The sequence below is a fragment of the Lontra canadensis genome, unplaced genomic scaffold (assembly GCF_010015895.1).
Source record: "Lontra canadensis isolate GAN:19392208 unplaced genomic scaffold, GSC_riverotter_1.0 scaffold66, whole genome shotgun sequence".
In the NCBI taxonomy this organism is placed as follows: Eukaryota; Metazoa; Chordata; class Mammalia; order Carnivora; family Mustelidae; genus Lontra; species Lontra canadensis.
In genome coordinates, this window is record NW_022631060.1 from 9,544,737 (window position 1) to 9,566,878 (window position 22,142).

At 61.7% G+C, this 22,142-nt stretch overlaps 3 protein-coding genes and 1 long non-coding RNA gene across 5 annotated transcripts in view; all 4 read left to right on the plus strand.

Moving 5' to 3' along the window:
• Window positions 1–1,292: 1,292 nt before the first annotated feature.
• On the plus strand, window positions 1,293–11,814 carry LOC116880219 (tumor necrosis factor receptor superfamily member 26-like). Its single transcript, XM_032879086.1, has 5 exons — window positions 1,293–1,385; window positions 7,924–8,011; window positions 9,416–9,544; window positions 10,446–10,560; window positions 11,039–11,814. Exons 1-5 carry the CDS (start codon window positions 1,293–1,295, stop codon window positions 11,088–11,090), a joined length of 477 nt encoding a protein of 158 aa, XP_032734977.1. The 3' UTR covers window positions 11,091–11,814.
• Window positions 11,815–14,677: 2,863 nt separating this feature from the next.
• On the plus strand, window positions 14,678–16,526 carry LOC116880220. Its single transcript, XR_004385186.1, has 3 exons — window positions 14,678–14,699; window positions 14,803–14,828; window positions 16,405–16,526. It is a non-coding gene; the product is annotated as an uncharacterized LOC116880220 (long non-coding RNA).
• Window positions 16,527–16,573: 47 nt separating this feature from the next.
• Window positions 16,574–19,225, plus strand: LOC116880611 (FAS-associated death domain protein-like). The gene is made up of 3 exons (XM_032879919.1): window positions 16,574–16,668; window positions 18,507–18,549; window positions 18,927–19,225. Exons 1-3 carry the CDS (start codon window positions 16,597–16,599, stop codon window positions 19,223–19,225), a joined length of 414 nt encoding a protein of 137 aa, XP_032735810.1. The 5' UTR covers window positions 16,574–16,596.
• A 2,454-nt stretch (window positions 19,226–21,679) lies between these two features.
• The window catches only part of CARS1 (cysteinyl-tRNA synthetase 1), a 40,537-nt gene continuing 40,074 nt past the window's right edge, over window positions 21,680–22,142 (plus strand). Inside the window, exon 1 of one of the 2 annotated variants that reach the window (XM_032879747.1) lies at window positions 21,680–21,753. In XM_032879747.1, the coding sequence (XP_032735638.1) occupies window positions 21,729–21,753 (25 nt within the window). In that variant the 5' untranslated portion in view covers window positions 21,680–21,728. The remainder of the gene's footprint in view (window positions 21,754–22,142) is intronic. The other variant, XM_032879749.1, reaches the window with a different exon arrangement.

Genomic DNA, 22,142 nt, shown 5'->3' on the forward strand with positions numbered 1-22,142 from the left:
CTTCTCCTTTCTAGCCCCCGGGCACAGCCTGTACCCGCCGTCTACACCGTCAGTAAATCCGCTCCCTCCCGCCGGCTCGCGTGGGATCTCAGCCCTGCCCGCGGCCGCCACGCGCTGGGCTGGTCCCGCGGGTCCCCCGGGCTCTCGGACAGGCCTGCCCGCACCTGCCCACCGTGCCGGCGGGTGGGAAGAGCCCAAATGTCCCCTCCATCTGCTGGGACGGGTCTTCCGGAGCTGGGGCCGCGCGGCTCCGCTCCCGCCCCCTCCCTCAAAGGGGCCCGACGCCGTACGGTGCCGCGAGCGCGAGACGCGACGGCGACTGCGGGACACAACGTGCGGGACAACAGAAGCTGCGGAACGGCGGCGCCCCTCGCCCGCGGCGGATCGTCCTCACAGGGTCCTTGTCCGGAGGAGGCCGGTCCCGTCCCGGTCCCCGCGATCAAACCCGAGGTCCTTCGGGGGTCCCCTCCGACTCCGCCCGGACAGGGTCGGGACTGGGCGCGGCGGAGGCCGTTTTCGAGTCGGGGCGGGTCGGATTCGCTTCGCCGAGGCAGCCGTGCGCGGGGTGCGGACCCGCGCGACTGCGGGGGCGGCGTCGGGGGAGCCAGCCCCGCGGCCAGGCCCGGCGGGACGGCGCTTTTTCTTGGGGGCGTGCGGGGGAGCGGGACAGCACCCCGCCGGCTGCGCTGGGCTTGGCTCCGCGGCGACGGCCCCACGGCCCTCCCGAGACGCGGGGGTCGGACGACGCGTCCCACCGGCCTCGGCCGCCCCGCCCGACTTCTAAGCCGTTGTCGGCCGCGCGGCGCGGTCTCCCCGGCGGTCTGCAGCAGGGCTGCCCCGGAGAGCGCGGTGCGCCGCCGCCCCGCTCCACAGCCAGCCCCGCGCTCTTCCGGGTCCGCCCTCGCCCGGAGCGCTCCCTCCGTCCCGCGCATCCTCTCCGGGGAGTGCGCGCACGCGCACGAGGGCGCGGGGGGGGGGGGCAGAGCGGGGGGGGGGCAGCGGGGTGGGGTAGGGGGCAGCGCGGGGAGGGGCCGGCCCGGAAAGACCCGGACTGGAGCTCCTCCGGACCTAGGGATTGGCCTGAGGCTCCACGGCGGGCGCGTGGAGATGACGTAAGCAAACCCGTAGCCCTCGAAGGAAAGGGCGTGTCCCGCCCCCGCCGGGCCGACCAATAGGAAGGCGAGTCCGGGCGGGGGCGAATTCTGGTCTGACCGTGGGAGGCCGGCCTGCCAGAGCCTTTAAAAGCCGGCGCGGGAGCGGCGGGCTGCAGAGCGCGTTCGGCGGCCGCCGGGATGGGAGCTCTCCGCGGGGCCGTGCGCGCGCTGCCGGCTCCGCACCCGTGGGTGTCGTGGCTGGTCGTCCTGTGGGTGTCTGTCGGAGCCGCGGTAAGCGCTGCGGGGCTGCGGGGCGGGTCGGGGCAGGTCGGGGCCCGGGTGGGGGCGGGGCAGGTCGGGGGCCCGGGTGGGGGCGGGATGGAGTGGCCCGTGCGGCTGGGGACCCCGGAGGCGGCGGGCGGCCGCGGCGCAGGCAGCGGTCCCGGAGGCGGCGGGCCCGGGCATGCCCGCGGCGGGCGGGGGAGCGGCCGGGAGGGCTCGGGCGGCGCTGCAGGGCGCGCGCGGAGCCCGATGTCCGGTGTCCGGCGGCCGGCGGGCTTGGGCCTTGTGCCGCGGGCGTGTCCCGGCTGCCGGCGCTCGGGTGTCCTCGGCGGCTGGGGGCGCCCGCGACTCGGCGAGGTTGCGGCCGGCGCTTGGGGTTGCGGCCGGGTTTGGGGATGCGGGACTCTCGGACGAGGGCCGCGGGGAGGGGAGGGCGGCTGCGCGAGTCGGGGGCGCTCGGACGGCTCAGCTCCGGTCCCGGGGCCGGCCGGAGGGTCGCACTCCCGAGCCCGCTCACGGTGGGGCCCGGCGCTGCGGTCGCGGACGGGAGGCCCCGGCCCTCCGCACCCGGCGATTACCAGAGTGCCCTGGAGGCCGTGTGGCCGCGGCCTCGCAGGTTTTCTCCCCAGAAAAGGATGTCTCTTCTGGTTCTAGCACGTGGTTTCCGCTCACTTATCTTGTATTTCTCTTCGTTTTATTTAAATTCGGTTCACTGACCTCTGGAGCATCCCTGGTTCCGAGGTAGAGGGCAGGGACTCAGCGGTCCCTGTCGCTGGCTCGTAGTGGGCCCGTTGCGCGCCCGTTGCGTTGCGCTCCTTCCCGCCCGCGGGTGGTGCCGCCCCGCCCAGCTCCAGCAAGCCTCGGTCTGTCTCCTGCACTCCCTGGTCTCCCTCTCGGGGGGCTTCGTGTTCTTCCCCTGCCTGCCCCCGCCCTGCTCTGTTGTGTGTCTTCCGTTCGTGCGGGATGGACTCCTGTGGTCACTGTCTCCTTGTCTGACCCGTCCCACTTAGCGCGACGTCCACTAGCTCCATCTGTGCTGCTGCAAACGGCGAGATTTCTCGTTTCTGTTGTCGTTTTGAAGGCTGAGTAATTTTCCTTTGTCTGTAGGACATCAGCTCTGTCCCTGTGTCTTTCCATGGCCGTCTGGGCTCTCTGTGCAGCCTCACTATCATGGACGTTGCTGCTGTAAACCTTCGGCACTGATGCCCCTTTGGATCGCTCCATTTGTATCTTTTGGGTAAATGATAGTGCAACTGGGGGCTCATAGGGCAGCTCTGTGCGGAACTCTTGGAGGAACCTCCGTACAGTCCTTTAATTTCTGCAAAAAAGTTTGTTTACTCATTCACTTATTTCTTAAGATTTTGTTTATCCGAGAGAGCGTGTGCAGCACGGGAGGAGCAGGGGGAGAGGGAGAAGCAGGCTCCCCGCGGAGCAGGGAGTCCAGTGCGTGGGGCTCCGTCCCAGGACCTCAGGAGCATGACCTGAGCTGACGGCTGCTGCTTCACTGACTGGGCCACCCAGGTCCCCTGATTGAGAGACAGACCAGAGCAGGGGGAAGGAATTCCAGCAGACTCTGCAGGCTGAGCGCAGAGCCCGTCGCAGGGCTTGATCTCGGGACCCTGAGATCCTGACCTGAGCCAGAACCGCGTCGGATGCTTCACCGACGGAGCCACCCAGGCGCCCCAGACTGTAGTTTTTGTAAATAAGGGTCAGTGTGCCAGTGGGAGTTGTTCGTGGAATTCCCGACTTCAGTCCCATTTTGGCGTCTTCCTGCCTGGAGGGCGCTGGCAGCTGACACCTTCTTCGACGTGCCCCCCACCCGGGGCTGCCTGCTTCCGCCCGCGCGTTTGCCGGGTGTGCGTGAGCGCGTTGGTCCAGAGCGAGGTCTCCCGGGTCCGACGGCTCTCGTTTTCTCTGTCCTCGCGTATGTTCGCCGTCCACGCTGGTGGCTCGCGGCTTCCGGGATGGGGCCCCTTTGTGCCGTCTGGTCAGGTGTGTCCGGTGATGTTTGCGAGACCGCTCGCACGCGCTGAAAAGCTTGACCCAGGGAGCCTTTCTTTCTCTCCGTTTTATTGTGAGTTTCATTGGTTTCTGCGGCGAATATTGCCCCGTGTCCGTCGACCCCGAGTTCCCTGCGTGTTCGTCTGTCGCCTGTGGACTCCGGCTGCTTCTGTGTCGGGACTGTTGGGAATGAGGCTGCGGCAACACGGGGGTCCGTGGGTCTTCGCAGACGACCCAGAGGTTGAATTGCTGGGTCGTAGGGTGGTTCTGTGTTTAGTCTGGTGAGGAACCTCCAGAGTGTCCCCAGAGGAGCCGCCCTCATCCGAATGCCCACGACAGTGTGGGGGTCCCTCTTCTCCGCGTCCTCACCGACACTGCCCACGTCTGGTCTCTTTAGTCCAGCTGTTCTGTCCGGTGTCAGCTGATACGTCACTGCGGTTTTGATTTGCATTTCCCTGACGACAAGCGCCGCCCAGCATCTTCCACAGGTTTGCCGACCACCTGCGTCCTCGGGAAGACGTCTGCTCGGGTCCTATGCCCGTGTTTTCACCGGCGCTTTGGTGTTTTGCTGCGGCGCTGTGCGAGCTCTGTCTGTTCTGGGTGCTGAGTCCTGGTTGGGCGCACGGCTCGCCAGTGTCTCCTCCCGTGCGGCCGGTGGCGGCTCCTTCTGCCGATGGTCTCCCGCGCCCTGCAGAAGCTGCCAGCCTTTGAGTCCGCAGACGCCGTCGTGCATCAGACTGTGTCGCTTGGCGCCTGTTCCGGTCGCTTCTTCCATCAGCCTCTTGTCGTACGGCTGAAGCTTCCGGGCCAGGAGGACCAGGGACCCGCACCTTCTGGAAATAGCCCGCCGGCCTGCCCTGGAGGGTGCAGGGCAAATGCCTCCCTTCCCTTCTGCATGGCTGCGTCACAGCCGCTGGGCTCAGGGTTCTCAGGACCCCCTCCGGGGCCTTTTCAAAGCAGGCGGGGTGGTTGGTGACTCCCGCGGGGTCCCTCCTCGGAGGACCTTCTACTCCGTGGGGCCAGGGTTGCCGGGAGGGCAGTGCTCACTTGAGAGCGGGGGCACGTTCTCGTTCCCTGTCGGGTTTGGCCACGTGCAGGCCCCTCAGGGCTTCCCCCCTCAAGTGCTGGGGTCTGTGAGTGCTGGATGGCTGTGGCTCCAACAGCATGGCAATTCCTTAGGGATACCTTGGCCCAGAAGTGAAGGGGCCAGAGGGGACTTGGAGCTTGGGGGGCTGCTGGCAGGGGCCTGAGGGGAGGGCGGGGAGCAGGGGGACCCGGGGCTGGGGTGAGCCCCATCGGGGTGGGGGCATTGCTGCTGGTAGGTGGGCCACCGTGGGACCATAGGGGACCCTTAGTCGTCTGCAAGGGAGGTGCCTGCCAGAGGCAGTGAGCTGGGTGCTCGTGCCTGGTGGAAACTGCTGGAGTCCCCACAAAACTCGGGTCATGTGCTGAAGAAGAGTCAGATGTGGTCTTTTTGAGAAAGGAGAATCTGGGGCGCCTGGGTGGCTCAGTGGGTTGAACCTCTGTCTTCGGCTCAGGTCATGATCTCAGGGTCCTGGGATCGAGCCCCACATCGGGCTCTCTGCTCAGCGGGGAGCCTGCTTCCCCCCGTCCCCCATCTGCCTCTCTGCCTGCTTGTGATCTCTGTCAAATGGATAAATAAAATCTTTAAAATTTAAAAAAAAATCCGAAAAAGGAAAATCCATGCAAAAGCAATGCACGCCAAAGTACAGACATTTCAGATAAAGAGAGAATGGGACCCTGTGCTTGGTCCCAGCCTGCCCACCCGCTTCCCTGGCTAGAGTCCCAGCTCTGGTTCCAGGAAAGCTGTATTCACAAAGGCTTGCAGCTGTCTGCTGATGCAATCTTTAGAAATACTGCGTCACGTAGTTTTACCTCGGTTGCTGAGTTTGGGGGGTGGGCTTCCGTTTCTCCACACCCTTGTGATAGGAGATGCCCCCAGCGTGCCACGGGGGTGCAGGTGAGACCACCCATCCTCCCAGCCCGGCTCTCCTCCTGTCTGGGGGTTGGCGGCACCGTGTTCCAGCATCCCCAGAGCTGGACACTGGGCTGAACTGGGGTGAACTGGGCTGAACTGGACACTGGACAGAGTTGGGGTGTTGGAGGGGGCGGGGCCGGGTGGGGCGGAGACCGGTGGCCCTGAGCCAGGAGTGAGTAGGGAACAGGACACGACTTCTTTTACTGTTCTTTGCCACTTGGAGCGTCCCCTTGCTGACTGAGCTGGAGAGCCTCAGGTGGACAGAAGGAAATGGCCTCCATTATGTTCTTGACCAGGCTGAGTTCCAGAAAGGAAAGCCACTTTCCTCTTGTCGTGAGAGTTTTTTTCCTTTTTTACTAGGGTTTTAATTTTTCAGGTTTCATTTTGAGACAGCGCTTGACTTTTGAAGTTACCAAAATAGTCTCTATGGTTGTGCAACCGCGTCGGTGGGCTGGGTGCCGCCGTACTGTACACTTTCAAGTGGTTCCTTGTGAGGGGCGTGCGTATGAGCCCCCTAACAAAGAAAAAGCGATCCTCCCCTGCCCTGCAAAAAACCAAGCCCAGGGAGCTAAAACAGCAGAGACCGGGCGCTGGTAGATCCCGTGCAGAGCTCTGCAGGCCGGTGCCTGCGCCGCACACTCAGAACCAGGGGCGGACTTGGAAGCAGGTGCCTTCCTTGGGTCCCCGACACCCTGCCAGTCACTTGCTGTCCCACCCCTGTCTCGGGCTGCGTTGTTGTCAGTCTTTCTTCTCTTCCATGATCTCCACGTGCCTGTAGAGTACTGACCCGTGGTTTCGTGGAATGTGGCTCCATTTGGGGCTCGTCGCTGGCTTTTTGTGAATAAGTTCGCGTTTGGCATTTTTTGCAAAAGTAGCATGGAAGTGACTTTGGGTCCTTCCAGCTGCACCATCTCAAAAGACACACGACATCAGTGACGACGATGACTTTGGTGACAATTCAGGGGGTGTCGGCCTCAGTAAAGTTAGTGTTTTCTCTGTCTGTGGTCAGCAGTGTCTTGAGGGGCGTTGCCTTTGGAACTGCGCCAACACTGCGTGTTCTCAGGAGCTGTCGTCCACGAGTGCGCTCACCGCTCGATGCCGCCTGAAGCGTGTGTCGTGGTCGGACTCGCGTGGAATTTCCTTCCTTAAGCCCATCCAGATATCCCCCTGTCATTTTTTGTTTTGTCTAAGTCAAGATGTAACGGAAACCGATAAAAACTAAAAACGGGATCTCGTCAGTTTTCCTGGGGAAAAAGGGAAGTGGAGACAAGGAATAAAGGAAGCAAAAGCCGGAAAAGAAAGAAAAAGGGACTGTAAGAGAGGGTGGGATACTAAAACACAGCATCCCGAGGCAGGAGGAAACCCAGCAGCGTCGGTCGTCCTGCACCTGCAAACAGGTCGGACTCCTTCCCGAACAATCGGGCTGGCGAAGAAGGGGAATGTGGCGAGGCGGGCTTTGCGGAGCCCTGCCCCAGGGGAGGCGGCCGGCCCGGCGGGAGGGACGGTGCAGGTGGGTGGCAGGCTCTTCCCGCCCGGACGCAGCCCGAGTGCCGTGCGCTCGAACGGGCAAGAGAGTCCTGCCGCTTAGCGGAGCCAGGAACGGCCGCCACCAGCTGCCTCGGGTTAGAGGTGAATGTCGCCAAGCGGGCAGCCTGGCAAACCGGAATTCAGCAGGCGGCCCGGGTGCCTGGCGTCCCTGCAGCACTCGTGAAGCCCCTCGCACCCCGCCGTGGGGCTCAGCATACGGACCACAGACCCTGCCGTAGTCGGCGACATCTACAGACACACGCGCTTGGCGGGAGGCTGACTGCACCTCGCACAGCAGTGGCCCGAGCAGCGCGCGCAGTGAGGACGGCGGTCACGGGACCACGTCCGGGGGGCTTCGGTGTGTGCACGCGGGGCAGGTGCACGCTCTGCATCCCGTTCCAAGCGGTGGCCGCTGTGCTTTCCTGACATGCACACACGTAGCTGCTGCACCCGTGAACTCAAACAGGAGCGGAACCCTCGGGGCGCCGGGGCGGCTCAGTCCTTCGAGCGTCCGACTCATGGATTCTGCTCAGGTCACAATCTCCGAGTCGTGGGATCGAACCTCAGGTCGGGCTGTGCACTCAGCAGGCAGTCTGCTTGGGGTTCTCGCTCCCTCTCCTCCCCCTCCCCTTCCCCCTGGTCCTGCACTGTCTCTGAAGTAAAGAAGTAAATCGTTTAAAAAAAAAAAAAACAACAAAAAACAAAACAATACTTGGTCCCAAACGATTCAGTTCTGGCCAGACCAGGGGGTTAGACAGCAGCAGTAGGAGCAGTGGACCAGGCCACCTGTGTAGGGAAACGAAAGAATGTTTTCCCCCAGAGTAACAGTGCTCCAGGTCCAAGTCCAAAACTATGGGGATACGTAGGAAGTTCCCAAGATGTTTCCCCCTAGCAACGCCGACCCCCATGAGCTAGCAGGGGCTCTCCCCGTGCGCTTGCTCCTGTCCCACCAGGTGGTGTGTGTGGCTCCGTCTTCAACGGCAGCTTCTCTGATGACCCCCTCTCCTTTTCTGATCGAAGGTGCCCCTGCTGGGCGGTGAGCCTGACTGCGGCCTGGACGAGTACAAGCCGGACGGTCTCAAGCGGTGTTGCAAGAAGTGTCCTGCTGGTGAGTCCCAGGGTACCTTCTGGAGCCTTGTGGGGCGGCCCTCCCAGGCTGGAGAAGGGAAGCTGTGGGCCCTTGGAGCAGAGCCAGAGGCTGGCACAGGAGACTGGGTGGGGAGACCTGCACTGGCTCAGGTGGGTGGACCTCTCCTTGGCCATCGACCACCCCATGTGAACAGGGTTGTGGGCTTGTTTTGTCGAGGAGGATGGAGGACAGCGTGGGGGTGCATGGCCAAGCCGGATGCTCTCCGCCGCCCTCCCATTGGGGTGACTGCGGACACTTGAGGAAGGGGGTCCTCGCGGGACAGCAGTGAGCCTGTCGTCAAGCACGGCTCGTCCACGGAGGCTCATTCACCTTTGTGAGGAGTCTCTGAATGAGTCCCATGGGTCAGGTGGGGGCCCCAGGCCCCCAGTGCCTGCTCTGCCCAGCTCCCACGCCACGTACCTCCTCTCCACTCGCAGACAGATGTGCACACACAATCCGTGAGAGTTCCTTCATGGATCCCCCTTCGTGGGGGTGACCAATCCCTCTACCCATCACCACCTGTGTCCCCTACTCCCCCCCACACTCTCAGCCACTGCAGGGCTCCTGCTTCGGGTCCTGAAGATCCATACCTTGACCCTCACCCTACATGCTCCCGGCACGCCTGTGTATACACCATGCATGTGTGTGTCCACACTGTGCGCACCTGCACCCACAGCACACACGCACAGCCCATGTGGGCACAAAGGAGACACAGATGCTTCACCCGGAAACCTTGTGAACTCAGCCCGTGAGCCAAATGCAGGTGTGACACACTTCTCCCGGCGAGGTGTGCTTGGTTCAGCTACAGCCTTTGCCCGAGGCAGGCAGTAGAGCAGGGGCTCCTCTGGGACTGGTCAGAGATCTCTGTCTCTAGACCTCGGGGTTCCCCGTATATGAGTCGGACGCTGTGCAGCCCACCCCGGGGAGCCGGGGGTGGACACTCAGACGTGGGGCTCTCGGTCCTCCGGTGTGTGTGCCGGTGTGTCAGCACACGGTTCTGACATGTTGCTAAAAGCCATGGGCACCAGGTCCGCAGTTCCTGGGACATGTGTGGCCAAGTGTCAATAAAGAATGTTTCAAAGAGGGGGTGCCTGGGTGGCTCAGTGGGTTAAGCCTGTGCCTTCAGCTCAGGTCATGGTCTCAGGATCCTGGGATTGAGCCCCGCATCGGGCTCTCTGCTCAGCAGGGAGCCTGCTTCCCCCCACCCCCTCTCTGCCTGCCTCTCTGCCTACTTGTGATCTCTCTGTCAAATAAATAAAGTCTTTAAAAAAAAATGTTTCAAGGAGATGGTTGGCAGGTGTTGGTCCTCAAGTAGAGGCCTCGGGGGTCGGGTCCGGTCCCCCCGGGGCTCCTACCTCACCTCTCTGTCCTCCCCCTTCCCAGGCTCTCACGTCAGCAGACACTGTGGTGCAAACCATGGTGTTCCGCTGTGTAGCCAGTGTGAACCGGGAACCTTCCTCGCCTACCAAAGCGGGCAGACCAGCTGCCAGCCGTGCACTACATGTCGAGCAGGTGAGTGAGCCCCTGTCCCGCCCGGAGGGATCTTCAAATCGGAAGACCTCGCCGCCTCGCCTGGCCTTATCGGAATGAGGCTCGATGGGAGAGCTGCCGGGGTACCAGTCTCCGGTGTTCTTACACACGGGGTGACGTGCGCATGTGGTTAAAGAGTGAGCCTGCAGGGAATCGGGACCGTAGAGACGCCCTGTGCAAGAAGCACACAGAAGTTTCCTTTTCTGTGTGAGCAGCTCGTTGTTTTAAAGGGTGTAATTCCTTAAGAAGACGCCGTCTGCACTAGCAGAGGAAACGAGGGGCTCTGAGGTAACTCGCGCAGAGGATGTCTAGAACGCTTATGTGAACGTTGTAAGGAAATCCGTGAATCCAGGCGCGCTCCGGCCCATTTTGTGCCCTGGCCGGTGCGTCGGTTTCGGGAAGCACGAACGCGCCGGGATGGGCTTTGGGGGCTGATCCTGCCGTGCGTGGGACACGACCCCCAGCGGGGCATGTGGTTCTGTTCTGATACCGTCCGTCCGCGAGACGCTGGTCTTGGTGTCGAGCACCGCGGAAGGGGTGCGGGTGGTCGTCAACACGTCCGCAGCGGGTATGGCCGGAGTTGCTGGGGGTCTCTGTGAACCGTTGTCCGCCTGGGCTTTCTCTCCCACGGCGTCTCTGGCGGTGCGGTGCTCTTCTCTGGGGGGCGGACACATGATCGGAACCACGGGGTGGTTTCAGAGCAGGCGGCCCTGGCCCCTCGGCCCGGACGGAGGGCTGAGGTCTGGCTGTCAGGTCCCTCTCTGCCACGGCTAGGAAGGGAGGGGGAGAATCGGTTCCATGGCTCCACCGTGGGACTGCGCGTGGCCCTGTGTGGGCCAGACGGTCCTGTCCCCCGGGCTGACCCTCAGCCGTCCTTCTACAGACCAGGAGATGGTGGCAGCCTGCACACAGACCAGCGACCAGCAGTGTCAGTGCAAGACGGGGAGCTTCTACTGCGACTCACTGAACTGCGTGGAGAACTGCCTCCGGTGTCACAGGTGCTGAGGGCACAGGCGTGGGCCCCCCCTGTAGTTACAGTATGGCGGACCGGAGCCCCCAGCAGGGGTGGAAACCTCCAAGAGGCGCAGAGGGCGGGGAGGGAGGAGGGAGCCACCGAGGGTTCTGGGGGAAGAGAGGTCTGCGCGGATGGAATGGGCACAGAGCAGCGTGACCACTCGTGCGCCATGAGTGGCCCGTGGCTGCCGTCTCTGGGCCACAGCTGGGTGCTTGTGAGAAAACCAGCAGAAGTGTGTTCTCTCACAGTTTCGGAGACCAGAAGTCTGAACCCAGGGGTTGGCAGGGCCATGCTCCCACCACAGACTCTAGGGAAGGACCCTGCCTTGCCTCTTCCAGCCTCCGACGTTGCTGTCACTCCTCGGGCTCCTTGGCTTACCTGCTGGGCCCGCTTCTGTCTTTACGAGGTGGCTTCGCGTGTTTGTGTCTGTCTGTCTTCACGTGGCCCTCTCTCTATCCCAGCACACGCTGCCCTGCTGCAAGGACACTGGTCACGGATGAAGGCCCACCATAGTCTGGTGTGACCTTATCCGTCACGTGAGCATCTCTGCAGACACCCTTCCAAGGTTCTGGGTGGGCGCGGATGTGGGAGGACCTTCTGGGGACGTTGATGGTGGCAGAGCCACTAAAAGTGTAGCTGGCATTGGTGAGGCATGTTGTAAACCAACATGCCTCGGGCTGTGTTGAACGGTATTTTCCTGGACCTGCCAGTCCAAGGTCAGTAGTGCTTTCAGGTGAGATTTGATCAAGGCTCTGGCTGCTCTGTCTCCCCTCACACGTCCACCTTTCCAAGAGCTTCAGCTTTGGGCTAACTTCTTTCCTGAGGGAGCTAGAGATACAGGTGAGGAGGGCCAGTCCTCCCAGCACATACAGTGCTGTCCAGGAACGGGTGTCCCCCATCCCACAGGTCCCAGAGCACAGGACAGAGCTTTACCCTTATGTGTACCAATCTGGGCCAGACATCGCGGAGATGCTGGGCAGTGACTGGGTGAAGGCTGGCAGCCATCCTGGGAGCTGGGGTTCCTCTTAACCCCTGACCTGTGGGTGGTAAGAAGGATGATTCGGGCCATGTCCAGACAGGGAGGAGCAATGCTGAGGGAGTCCTGCCTCTTTCAGATGTACTGGTACTGTCATTCAGCCCTGCAATGCCACACATGATACGGTCTGTGACTCGGACGCTGGGGCAGACACACCAGGTAAGAAACAGGTGCTCTGTCTTCCATCCAGGTTGGGAGACCCTCCCCGTAAAGGTAGGATGTTTAGGTTTTGCAGGCCTGGGTGCCATGAAAACGTGCAGGTATGGGCAGTGGCTTGGGTTTGGCCCAAGGGCCACAGTGCACAGCCCTGGGTCTTGAGTAAGCAGATCGCTTGGCTCCCGCACCGGGCGTGTGGGCCAGGGAAGCTCCCTGCCGGCGCCCTGCAGAGCAGGAGGGGCGGGGAGTGGCCGGCTTCCGTGAGCCCTGGGGTTTGCTCCTGCTCAGTTAACACCTCTTCTGACTGCCTTTGTGGGACCCCGAACCAGACCAGGTCCCTGCCTTCAGGGACACTCAGCTGGGCCCCAAGGCTCTGAGGTGTGCAGAAGCCAGGAGGTGAGCTGAGGTCCCAAGCCTTTGGGCCTCTTGTGCTCAGTGTCTGAGTGAGACTCATGCTGCTTTGAAGTTGAGTCGTAGGCTGGTTCCTTCTTGGTTGTGTTTTTTGTTTGTTTGTTTTACATATTACAGCTTTATAGCATTTTTTAAGATTTTTATTTATTTATTTGACAGACAGAGATCACAAGTAGGCAGAGAGGCAGGCAGAGAGAGAGGAAGGGAAGCAGGCTCCCCGCTGAGCAGAGAGCCCGATGCGGGGCTCCATCCCAGGACCCTGAGATCATGACCTGAGCCGAAGGCAGAGGCTTTAACCCATTGAGCCGGCGCCCCTCCTCCTTGGTTTTGATGGTTAGAGCGGACCCCTGAACAACGTGGGGTCGAGGGGCACCCATTCCCCACATAGTGGAAAATCCACTGAGAACCCTTGATTCCCCACAAAAGCTAAACTGCAAAGGGCCTCCTGTAGAATGCAGCCTCCGCAAAGACTCGGACGGTTGGTCGTTTCCTGGGTCGTGTGTTACACGTACCCATTTGCTGTGCTGTTACCGTAACGTACACTAGAGAGACCGAGGTGCTGAGGAGGTGGTGAGGACCAGCACACACACCGGCGGTTCAGGACTGCACTCGCTGAAACAGTCCGCACGCTCGTGGGCCCTTGCCCTTGAGCGCTGGGTGGTGGACGGTCAGCTGTATCTGTAGAGGTGGTGCTGGCATACAGCATGTGGGCACGGCCCCTTCATGTGTCGTATCCCGTCCTCGGCGGTGCCTTCTCATCCGGCGCTCGAGGGCGTCTTGGAGGCAGGACCTCCACTTTCACGGTGTCCGTTTATCACCGTGTCCGTTTATCACCGTGCCCTGTGTGGTTGGGGCACGGGTGTCGTGCGGGAGAAATCTCCGGTCACTCGAGGGACTCTGTATGGCTTCACTTTGCAGACGTCGGGCTACGGTGAACCTGGCAGGGTGTGGGGTAGAGCTCAGGGTGCGGAGTGTTTTTCCCACCTGCACATACGCATGACCCAGGATTGTGTTTTGCAGACTCTACAGCCAGTGTCCCTTGGCTGGACAGCGAGCATCCCTGTCCTGTCTTGGGCCATGGCCACCTTCACAGCAGGCCCTTACGTCAGAGGCACAGGGTCCCCTCGCTCTTCCTCTGGGTCGTCCAGCTGCCCTGGGACGTTGGGGTGTCCGGGGTGTCCATTTACGTGGCAGCATCGGCTTGTGGATCCCACAGAACGTTCTGACTCGTGGAGCTTCCACTTTTAAAGGATCTTTTAACACCAAAGATACAAGAGCAAGTTAGGAACGGCCTAAGAAGAGCATAAAGAAAATCTTTGGCTCAAATGGTGGCATCACATGAAAGACTTGCTCCGTCGGCCCTCCCTCGCAGCCCTGGCTGCTGATGCAGGTGACATCTGGTGGCTGTGACCATCCAGGCTCCAACAGGCCTGCCCTGCCGCATGTGTCCTGTGTCCTTTTGGTGCTGTGGTGTCACCAGCGAGAGACCAGGGCACCTGAGTGGTTCTGCCAGCTCTTCCCCCAGGGTGGACCTGCCCTGTCCCTCGGGCCACCGTGGGTGGGCCTTGCTGCCGTCAGGACTGAGCATCCTGTGCCTCAAGCTGGTGCAGGTGCAGAGGCAGAGCCCCGTCCTGGGAAGCCAGGACCTCTCGCCACTCGTCTGGCCGTGCAGAGCTGCTGCTGCCTCCAGCCGCCTGCGCAGGATCCCACGTCCTGTGAGCCCCGGGTCCTCGTCTGTGACACAGGAAGCATGAGTCTCTCCTGCCTCCCAGGAGGGGCGTCACCTTCAGGATCATGGTCAGCGGGAGACAGGGCTTGGGGCCCTGAAGGAACATAGGGCCTCCGTTCCTCCCACAGCGGGAACTTCCTGTAGCTCGTCTCGTGAGTGAGGAGCGCGTGCCTGACCTGCTCCACCCGTCCCTGTTCCGTCTCCTTCCAGGAAAACAAACACCCGAGGTCGTGTCTGTCCGTGGGTTCAAACCAGTCTTTGTCGTCCTCGTGATCTTTCTCTGCATCATCATCATCATCGTCCTCTTCTCCGTCTTACTTTACTGTCGTAAAAGGAAAGGTGAGTTAGCGTCAGGCCAGACCTGGAGAAGGCAGAGCAGCGGGTGCATCCAGGGCTCCGAAGGGACCTGCGGTTGGGCGTCCCCAGTGGGGCTTCTGCCGTTAAAGCAGAGCCATCTTCATTTCCGCATTCTCGGGTCTGAGCTCAGAGCTCTGCCGCCCGCTCCGGGCACACAGCGCTTAAGACGCGAGTCTCTGCTCGGCTGGCTGGAGACGCTGTGTCCGGGCGCTGTGGGACCCGGCACAGGGAGGGGCGGGTGTTGCGTCAGCCTGGGGGCTCCTGGAGGGAGGCAGGGCAGCCGGCTGCGGGCTGTGCACCGGGGACGCTCACCTCCTGTGCCCACCTCCTGAGCTCCCCTCTGTGCTCACCCCTGTTCTCACCCTCTGTGCTCACGTCCTATTCCCCCTCGCAGGTTTGTGGCCTTGGTGCTGGTTCATCAGCATCTGGAGAGGTAAGGACACTTTGTCATAAATTCAGAGCAGTTTCTTCCATTGCAGAAGTCCTTGTCCCCGTGGGTAGTGGTTCTGACTCTTTCTCCTCTTCTTGGTCTTCAGGAAGGGCAGGCGGGCCGGACAGCACTGTAAGTATAGCCCTTTGGGTTCCCCGGCGATGGTACCGGGCCTTGGTGGCAGCAGGGCCCCCCATAACACATCCCGGGGGGTGGGGGCAGTCAGTGGGTGCACGGGAGCCCCTGCTTTCCAGCTGCATGTGCTTCTACCTCGGTGGATCCCCAGAACGTGCTAGTCGGTGACTTCCGTTCTGCTGGTCTAGGCCAGAGTGGAAATGAGGGACAGCGGGGCAGAGGGCTGTGCATGAGCATTCGGGGGCTCCTGGAAGGGGTCAGCGCCACTGGGGAGCACGAAGCGGTAGACCCTGTTGCCTCCAATCTGTAGGCCGGACTCAGGGGCGGGGCTCTTTCAGGGCTCCGGTGAGCATCCCCCCCCGCCTCTTCAGACAGGCTGGGAGCCCAGGTTGTTGTGGGGCTCATGTCTCAGCGCGTCTGCTGCTCTTCCGGCGTCCGTGCATCCCCGAGTCGGCCTCCCGGAGGTCACTCCCCATGGCGGTCGGTCTCTCCCTACGGCAGGGCTCCCGTCAGTCCAGCGAGACCTCCTGTAGTCGGGTCCTGCTCGCTGGCGTAGAGCTCAGGGTGCGGACCCACGGGCACAGCGCGGGGGTGCTGCGGGGTGGTCCTAGACCCCTGCCGGGAAGCACAGAGGGCCACATGGAGGACTTGTTCGGTTCCCTGGAGGGCTCCAAAGTTGTGCTCGCACCACACTGGAGACTGCTGAGTGTGCGGGAGCGTTCCGTCCCCAAACCCAGCGTGCACCCCCTCCTCAAAAGATGCTTTATTGCAGGGCGCCTGGGTGGCTCAGTGGGTTAAGCCGCTGCCTTCGGCTCAGGTCATGATCTCAGGGTCCTGGGATCGAGCCCCGCATCGGGCTCTCTGCTCAGTGGGGAGCCTGCTTCCCCCTCTCTCTCTGCCTGCCTCTCTGCCTACTTGTGATCTCTCTCTCTGTCAGATAAATAAAATCTTTTTTTAAAAAATTTAAAAAGATGCTTTATTGCTCGGGGCGCCAGGTGGCTCAGCTCAGCGTGCGACTCTCGCGCTCAGCTCAGGTCTTCATCTCAGGTTGCGAGTTCAGGCCGCACGCTGAGGTGCATGCTGGGCGTGGGGTCTACTTACATGGAAAAGGTACGTTATTGCTCTTAAGTGCTACCTGTCACCTGAGCAGCTAGCAAGTGGCACAGGTCACTGAACAGGGTCCTCAGGGAACAGTCTGAGATTCGGCAAAAATTACCAGAATGTGAGCCGGAGACAGACGTGAGCGAGGCTGTTGGGAAAACGGCGCCCCCAGCCTCGCCGGGCAGGGTCGCCGCAGACTGTCCCTGTGAGGAGGCGGTAAGACCACATATGCCTCTGTCTTTGGGGGCCCCTCCAGATCGAACAGGCTCAGGCTGGGGTGTTGACCCCCCGCAGGCATTGGCCCAGCAGGAAGCTTGCCCCACCCCGTGAGCTGTTCTCTAAAATCGCCCTCTTGCTGCCAGCCCTGCAGGCTACGGGAATTTCCCGCCATGTCGGGGCTTGGGAAGTGCCTATGTGGGCAGGCTCCGGGGCCAAATAACATGACCTTGTCCGACCTTGTCCTTGACCACAGACTTGCCCTCAGCACAGTGAGTCTCTGGTGCCCTTGAATTCTGAGAACGAGCAGCCAGCCGCTGACATGGAAGCGTCCTCGCCAGGGGCCAGGCTGGAGAAGGAGGGCTTAGCCTCGACACCCACGGCTGCACCCCGCCCAGCGCCCTCCGAGGAGCCACCATTGCAGGGGGCAGTCGGGGGGAGCCCCGCGATGCCACAGCAGGCACTCCAGAGTGCAGACCCGATGGCCCCTGGGCCCCCCTCCCTCAGGACCCTGGAGCAGGTACGGAACCATCCGGGAGGGTCCACGGGGCCGCCTGTGCGTCCTGAGCTCCTCCCACGTGCGGGCTCTGTGTTCAGTGCCGACGTGCGTGATGCTCGGTGCCCGTGGGATTTTCCTAGGGTGGCTTCCGCGGCCCCAGGGGTGTGCGTTGTGTCCCCGTCCTGGGGTGGGAGTCCAGGAATGACGTGGGGACTCGGGTGCTGCTCCCCAGGCTGTGAGAGACTGGGCCGGGCCTCTCCTCCAGCGGCAGCTGGCATGTGGCCGACTGCCCTGCTCGGTGGCTTGTGGAAGAGTCACCCCAAGATCTAGGCCCGTCCTCGCGGGTGTCTCCCTGTGTGTGAGTCCATGTCCAGATTTCCCTTTTCCCTGAGGACGCCAGTCAGGCTGCAGTGAGGCTGACCCTCACGCCCTTGGGCTTCTGTCGTCCACCACCAACCCTGTTCCCAGCTACAGTCCTGGTTAGAGGTTTAGATATCCCTGCCTGGGGGTACAGTTCAGTGCCTAGGAGCGCCACCTGCACCTGCTTCCTGGAGGGGATGTGACACCGAGGTGGGCACGGGGGCTCCCAGAGCATCCTTGTCCGGGTCCGTGGCTGGGATGCAGTGGGACCGAGGAAGCCCAGCCGGCTGGTGTGGAGGCCATCACCTCCGCAGCGCGTGCGGGTCTCGGGTCGGCCCAACACCCCTTGGCTGGCACCTCCTGTGCGCCAGACCCAGCCTCTGCGTAGCAGGGACTTCAGAGGGAGGGGCGAGCGGACACAGCACCCTGCACGCTGTGGGCCGGGCTCGCCAGGGAGAGCAATAGTCCCCATGCTCCGTAGCGGGGCTGCAGGAGTCTGTCCCCCTTGTGACCCCTGTGGAGGGTTTGACTGGAGGAGCCGACGCCCGCTCTGTGGTGCTGGGGAGTTGGGCTCTTCGGGAAGAGGGGACAGCACGTGCGTCAAGGGACAGGGCTCAGGTCTGCAGACTGGCCAGGCCCCATGTCTGAATCCTGAGGTCAGGGCACAGGTGGGGAGTAGAGGGACAGGGTTCCAGGGAGGAGATCGCAGAGCTCCTGTTCCACAGGCCATGGCCCGCGAGGTCCCCTGGCGTGGGCAGGGAGGTTGGGAACTCCAGCGCGGAGACTGGGTTCCTGGGCCGAGTGCCCACGGACGTCACTGCAGGGAGGGAGCCCCTGACTCCAGATTCTCCGCTGGCTCTGAGACGGTCAGGGTGGAAGTCGGGACCCATGCCCGTCTCAGCGGGAGCCCTAGGGGGCCCTCTCAACCCTGCCTCGAGAGCACCTGCCCAGAGCGGAGAGTTCCGTGCAGGTCCAGCTGTGGGGTGAGGCAGAGCGGGGGTCTGAAGGTGCGGCCCTCAGGCCCGCAGCGGGCGGCCTAACAAGGACGGGGGTCTAACCTTGTGCGCAGGAACCACCGGCGGCGGGGCTGCCGCTCACGGGCACTCCGCGCTGGCGTTGTCCTCCGCTGGCTCATCTTCGCAGTCCCCCTGGCCCTTCAAGGGGCCTTCCTGGGGACAGGCGTGCTGTGCTGTCTGCTCGTACTCCCTGGAGCAGAGCAGGTCACCCCAAAGTGATACAGTTCAACTATACCTGCCCGCCCACTGGAGCCGGATCCACAGGGCCGCCTCTGGGCCGCGGGTGTGACCTGGGGGGGGCTAGACCTGGAGCACACGCCAGGGCTGTGAGCTCGGGCCCACATGGGGTTTCCCCAAACACCTTCTTGCGTCCCCCGGGGCTCCCCTGTCTGCACCCACTGCTCCCACAGTCCTGACCGCGCTTCTGCTTCAGCCTCGCGCCTTCCTTCTCCTCCTGGAACAACCTGTCTCTTCTCTCTGTAGGAATATGAAGCTAAGTATTTTGTGAGGGACCCGTCCCGTGAAGGTATGTAATCTGAACCCCTCTTTTCTAGGGACTGGGAAGTCTCCCTCTTGTCTGGCCTGAATGTCAAGGCCTGGCGTCCTTGTTTCCCAGAGCGGGCCGCCTGCCTGCGTGACGCCGTGGGGACCATCTCTCCACCTGAGATGCACGTGTTCCCTCTCCAGAGGGACATGAGGGGAACAGCGTTTGTCAAACGAGGGTTGTGTGGGCTTCATGGACCTTGAATACCGTTTCGATGGGAGGAAGCGTTCATGCTTTTCAGGAGAAGTGAGCGGGGGAGGGGATCCTTGTTAGAGTCATCGGTGAGCAGGCCCCAGCAGGTGCCACATGGCCCCCCCAGCCGTGTCAATGGTCCTCCCCTTTGTTTTTACTTTTTTCAGCCCAGATCTACTATAAGTTTGAAAGAAGCATCTCTGATAAGGACTGGAAACCATTCATGAGGTTCCTCGGACTAGAGGACAGTGACATCGACAACTGTGAGAGCCAGTACCCTGGCGACGTGATAGAGCAGCACCACCAGATGCTGCGTGTGTGGAGGAACGGCGCGGGGAAGGGCGCCTCCGTGTTCAGCCTGCTCGAGGTCCTCCATAAGATGCAGCTGCGGATGTATTTGGAAAATATCATAAACTGGTCACTCGACGAAGGACTCTTGGGCAGGCGTGCGGAGACCTCTGATTAAACTTCGGGCTCGGGTTATGCCTGTAACCGGGATCCTGAATGGATGTGATCTGACCTCCGTTCCCAGTTTGTGTCTTACTGGGAACTTCTTGAGTTAGTGACAGAACGGTCCACACTTTCTAATAGATTGTTTGCAATGGGGAGGTCAGGTCTGTACCCCAGCAAGAGTGCTTCCTGCCTGACAAGACTAGCTGTGGGGACTGCCTGTGGCTGAGGTGGTGGATTTGGGCAGGGTCTGATGGTCCGGCGAGCCCTGAGCTGGGTGGCCGGGGAGCCACGGGTGACACCCTCCATCTGCAGCCCTTTCCCCAGACACTGGGGCTAGAGTTTTCTGCCCTGATCAGCTCTTGGGTCTCAGACCTGGGATGTCCCTGTGACCTGGAAGGAGGTGTGAGTGTGACTGAGGTTTCTCAGTAGAAGCCCGAGTGTTAGCAGCTCAGTGACAGGCATCCTCTACGTAGTTGTTGGGGGTTTTATTTCTAAGTATATACCGTTAGATTGAATTATAAAAATCATGGTTTGACCTTACGGTGTATATAGCAGAAGTAGTGGTAATGTTTATAGCATTAAATTGTTTTGTGTATTTATAGTATTTTTTCTTTCAGTCACTTTTTTAAGTTTTTAATGAACTTTTTAAAGTTTATTAACATATACTGTATTATTTGCGTCAGGGGTGCAGGTCTGTGAATCGTCAGTCTTACACACTTCACAGCACTCACCATAGCACATACCCTCCCCGGTGTCCATCCCCCAGCCACACCAGCCCTCCCCACCTCCTCTCCAGCAGCCCTCAGTTTGTTTCCTGAGATAAAGGGTCTTAAGGTTTGTCTTTCTCCCCAGTCCCATCTTGGTTTTTTTTTCAAGGTATCATTTATTTAGCTTAGCGCTTGTGTGTGAGCAGGGAGAGGGCTGGGGGGGAGGAGATGCAATTCCAGGCAGACTCCCTGTCCAGTGCAGAGCCAGGTGCTTTCCAACTGAGCCACTGCGAGACTCCTGAAGTTAAAAATTAACCTTTACCTAATAAGATTTATATTTTAAGTCACACTTGCTTCCTTTCTGGTGGGCACACAACACACAACCTGGCTGTGACGCCCCTGGGAGGGGGGCTTCCTGCCCAGCGGAACACACGGACCCGGAGGCTGTAATTTGCTAGAGGGAGGGGCTCTGGACTGAGGATTGGAGGCTGGAGGAGCCTCTTCGGGTGCCTGGTGTTCCCCAGGGTGTCTGTGTCTGGAAATGACTGTGCTGTCCTCCCATGGCCTCAGAATGTGAGCTCCACCCTGCCTCCTCACCCCGAACATCACCGGTCCCTGGGGTCACGCACAGATGCGTCTGTCTTTCCTTCCCGCTCCCAGCCTCTTCAACTCCCTGTGGAAGTCAGTGCCACACCCGCTCAGCCATCTCAGGTGGGTCACCACCCACTCCCTCATCCCCCTGTGTCCCAGCCACATACCTGGGTTTGCCGCTTCCTGGGGCTCTCCCCGGACTCTGGGCTCGCCCCACTAAGGGGCCATTTATTCTCCCCTAGGCTGAAAGCCTTCGAGCTTGCTTTCCTCTGGGTCTCAGTCCACTCTGCCACCACCGGGCACTGGGATCGTTCTAAAGCACAAATCCAGCCCCGCACCGTCCTGTCAGAACCCCTCTTGACTCTGCTTCCAAGATGCTTCTAAAAGGTCGAGCCCTGGCTCCACTTCGGGCTCCATGACACCAGGCCTGCTCCAACGTGGCCTGCACCCACATGAAGCTCTCAGGGGCTTGCTTTCTGCTGGGACGCACGTGCCCTGGAGTGCACTCCAGGCATCCCCAGTCCCATCCTCTAAGCTTACTTCCAACTAGGCCTTCTCCAGGCCAGCCCATTCCTGTCTCTGTCTCTGGGGGGCCCCGTCTCACGGGCGGGCTGGGGCGCTGGGGGCCTGTCCCCATGCCCCTTTGTGCAGTGCTAACTTAAGCAGGCATGCATGAGCCGTGTTTGCTTTTTTTGTAAAGATTTTATGTATCTGACAGAGATCACAAGTAGGCAGAACGGCAGGCAGAGAGAGAGGAGGAAGCAGGCTCCCCGCGGAGCAGAGAGCCCGATGCAGGGCTCGATCCCAGGACCCTGAGATCATAACCTGGGCTGAAGGCAGAGGCTTAACCCGCTGAGCCACGCAGGCGCCCCATGAGCGGTGCTTTTAATGCCTGTCTAGCGAGGCAGAAGTGCAACATCCCCCACACACACCCACACCCGCGCCCGCACCGAGGCCCGCGCCCGCGCTGGTCCTGTGTCTCTTAGGTCAGGACCTGGAATGGGTACCCCAGGGATGCGCCAGGAGGCCGCGCGCGGGGAAGCGACAACTACAACTCCCAGCATTCCCCGAGGCGGCGGCGTCTAGAGTCCGAGGTGGTTGCCTGGCGACCGGGCGGGCCCCGGAAGTCGGGCTGGGCGCGGGGCGGGACTTCCGGGGCGGTGGTTGCATCAGATTCTGGGAAGCTGGCGCCGCGGCTGCTGTTTTGGGATTTCTAAGATGTCAGGTTCCTCTGGGGAGCAGGGTGAGTGCGCGCGGCGGGGCAGGCAGGACAGCCCCGGGCCTGGGGATTCGGCGTGTGCCCGGGGCGGGCGAAGGATGACCCCCGGCCCAGGGGTCGGCGGGGTCTCGGCCGTGCGGGCAGTGACCGAGGTCCTGGGGGGCCGGCGGGTCCCCGGGGTCAGCATGCAGTGACCCTGGGTCTGGGGGTGGCGGGTCCCCGGGGCGGGCAGGGGACCACCCCGGGCTTGTGGGTCGGCGGGTCTCCGGGGCGGCCTGGCGGGCGTTGAGCCACCCCGCGACCCCCGAACTGGGCCTGCGCTGTCCGCGCTTCGGCGGGACCCCACTTGGCTCCGGGCTGTGCCGAGGCCACCCCCTCCCCATCTTCCTGGGGCTCTGCCGGGGTCCCCTGGC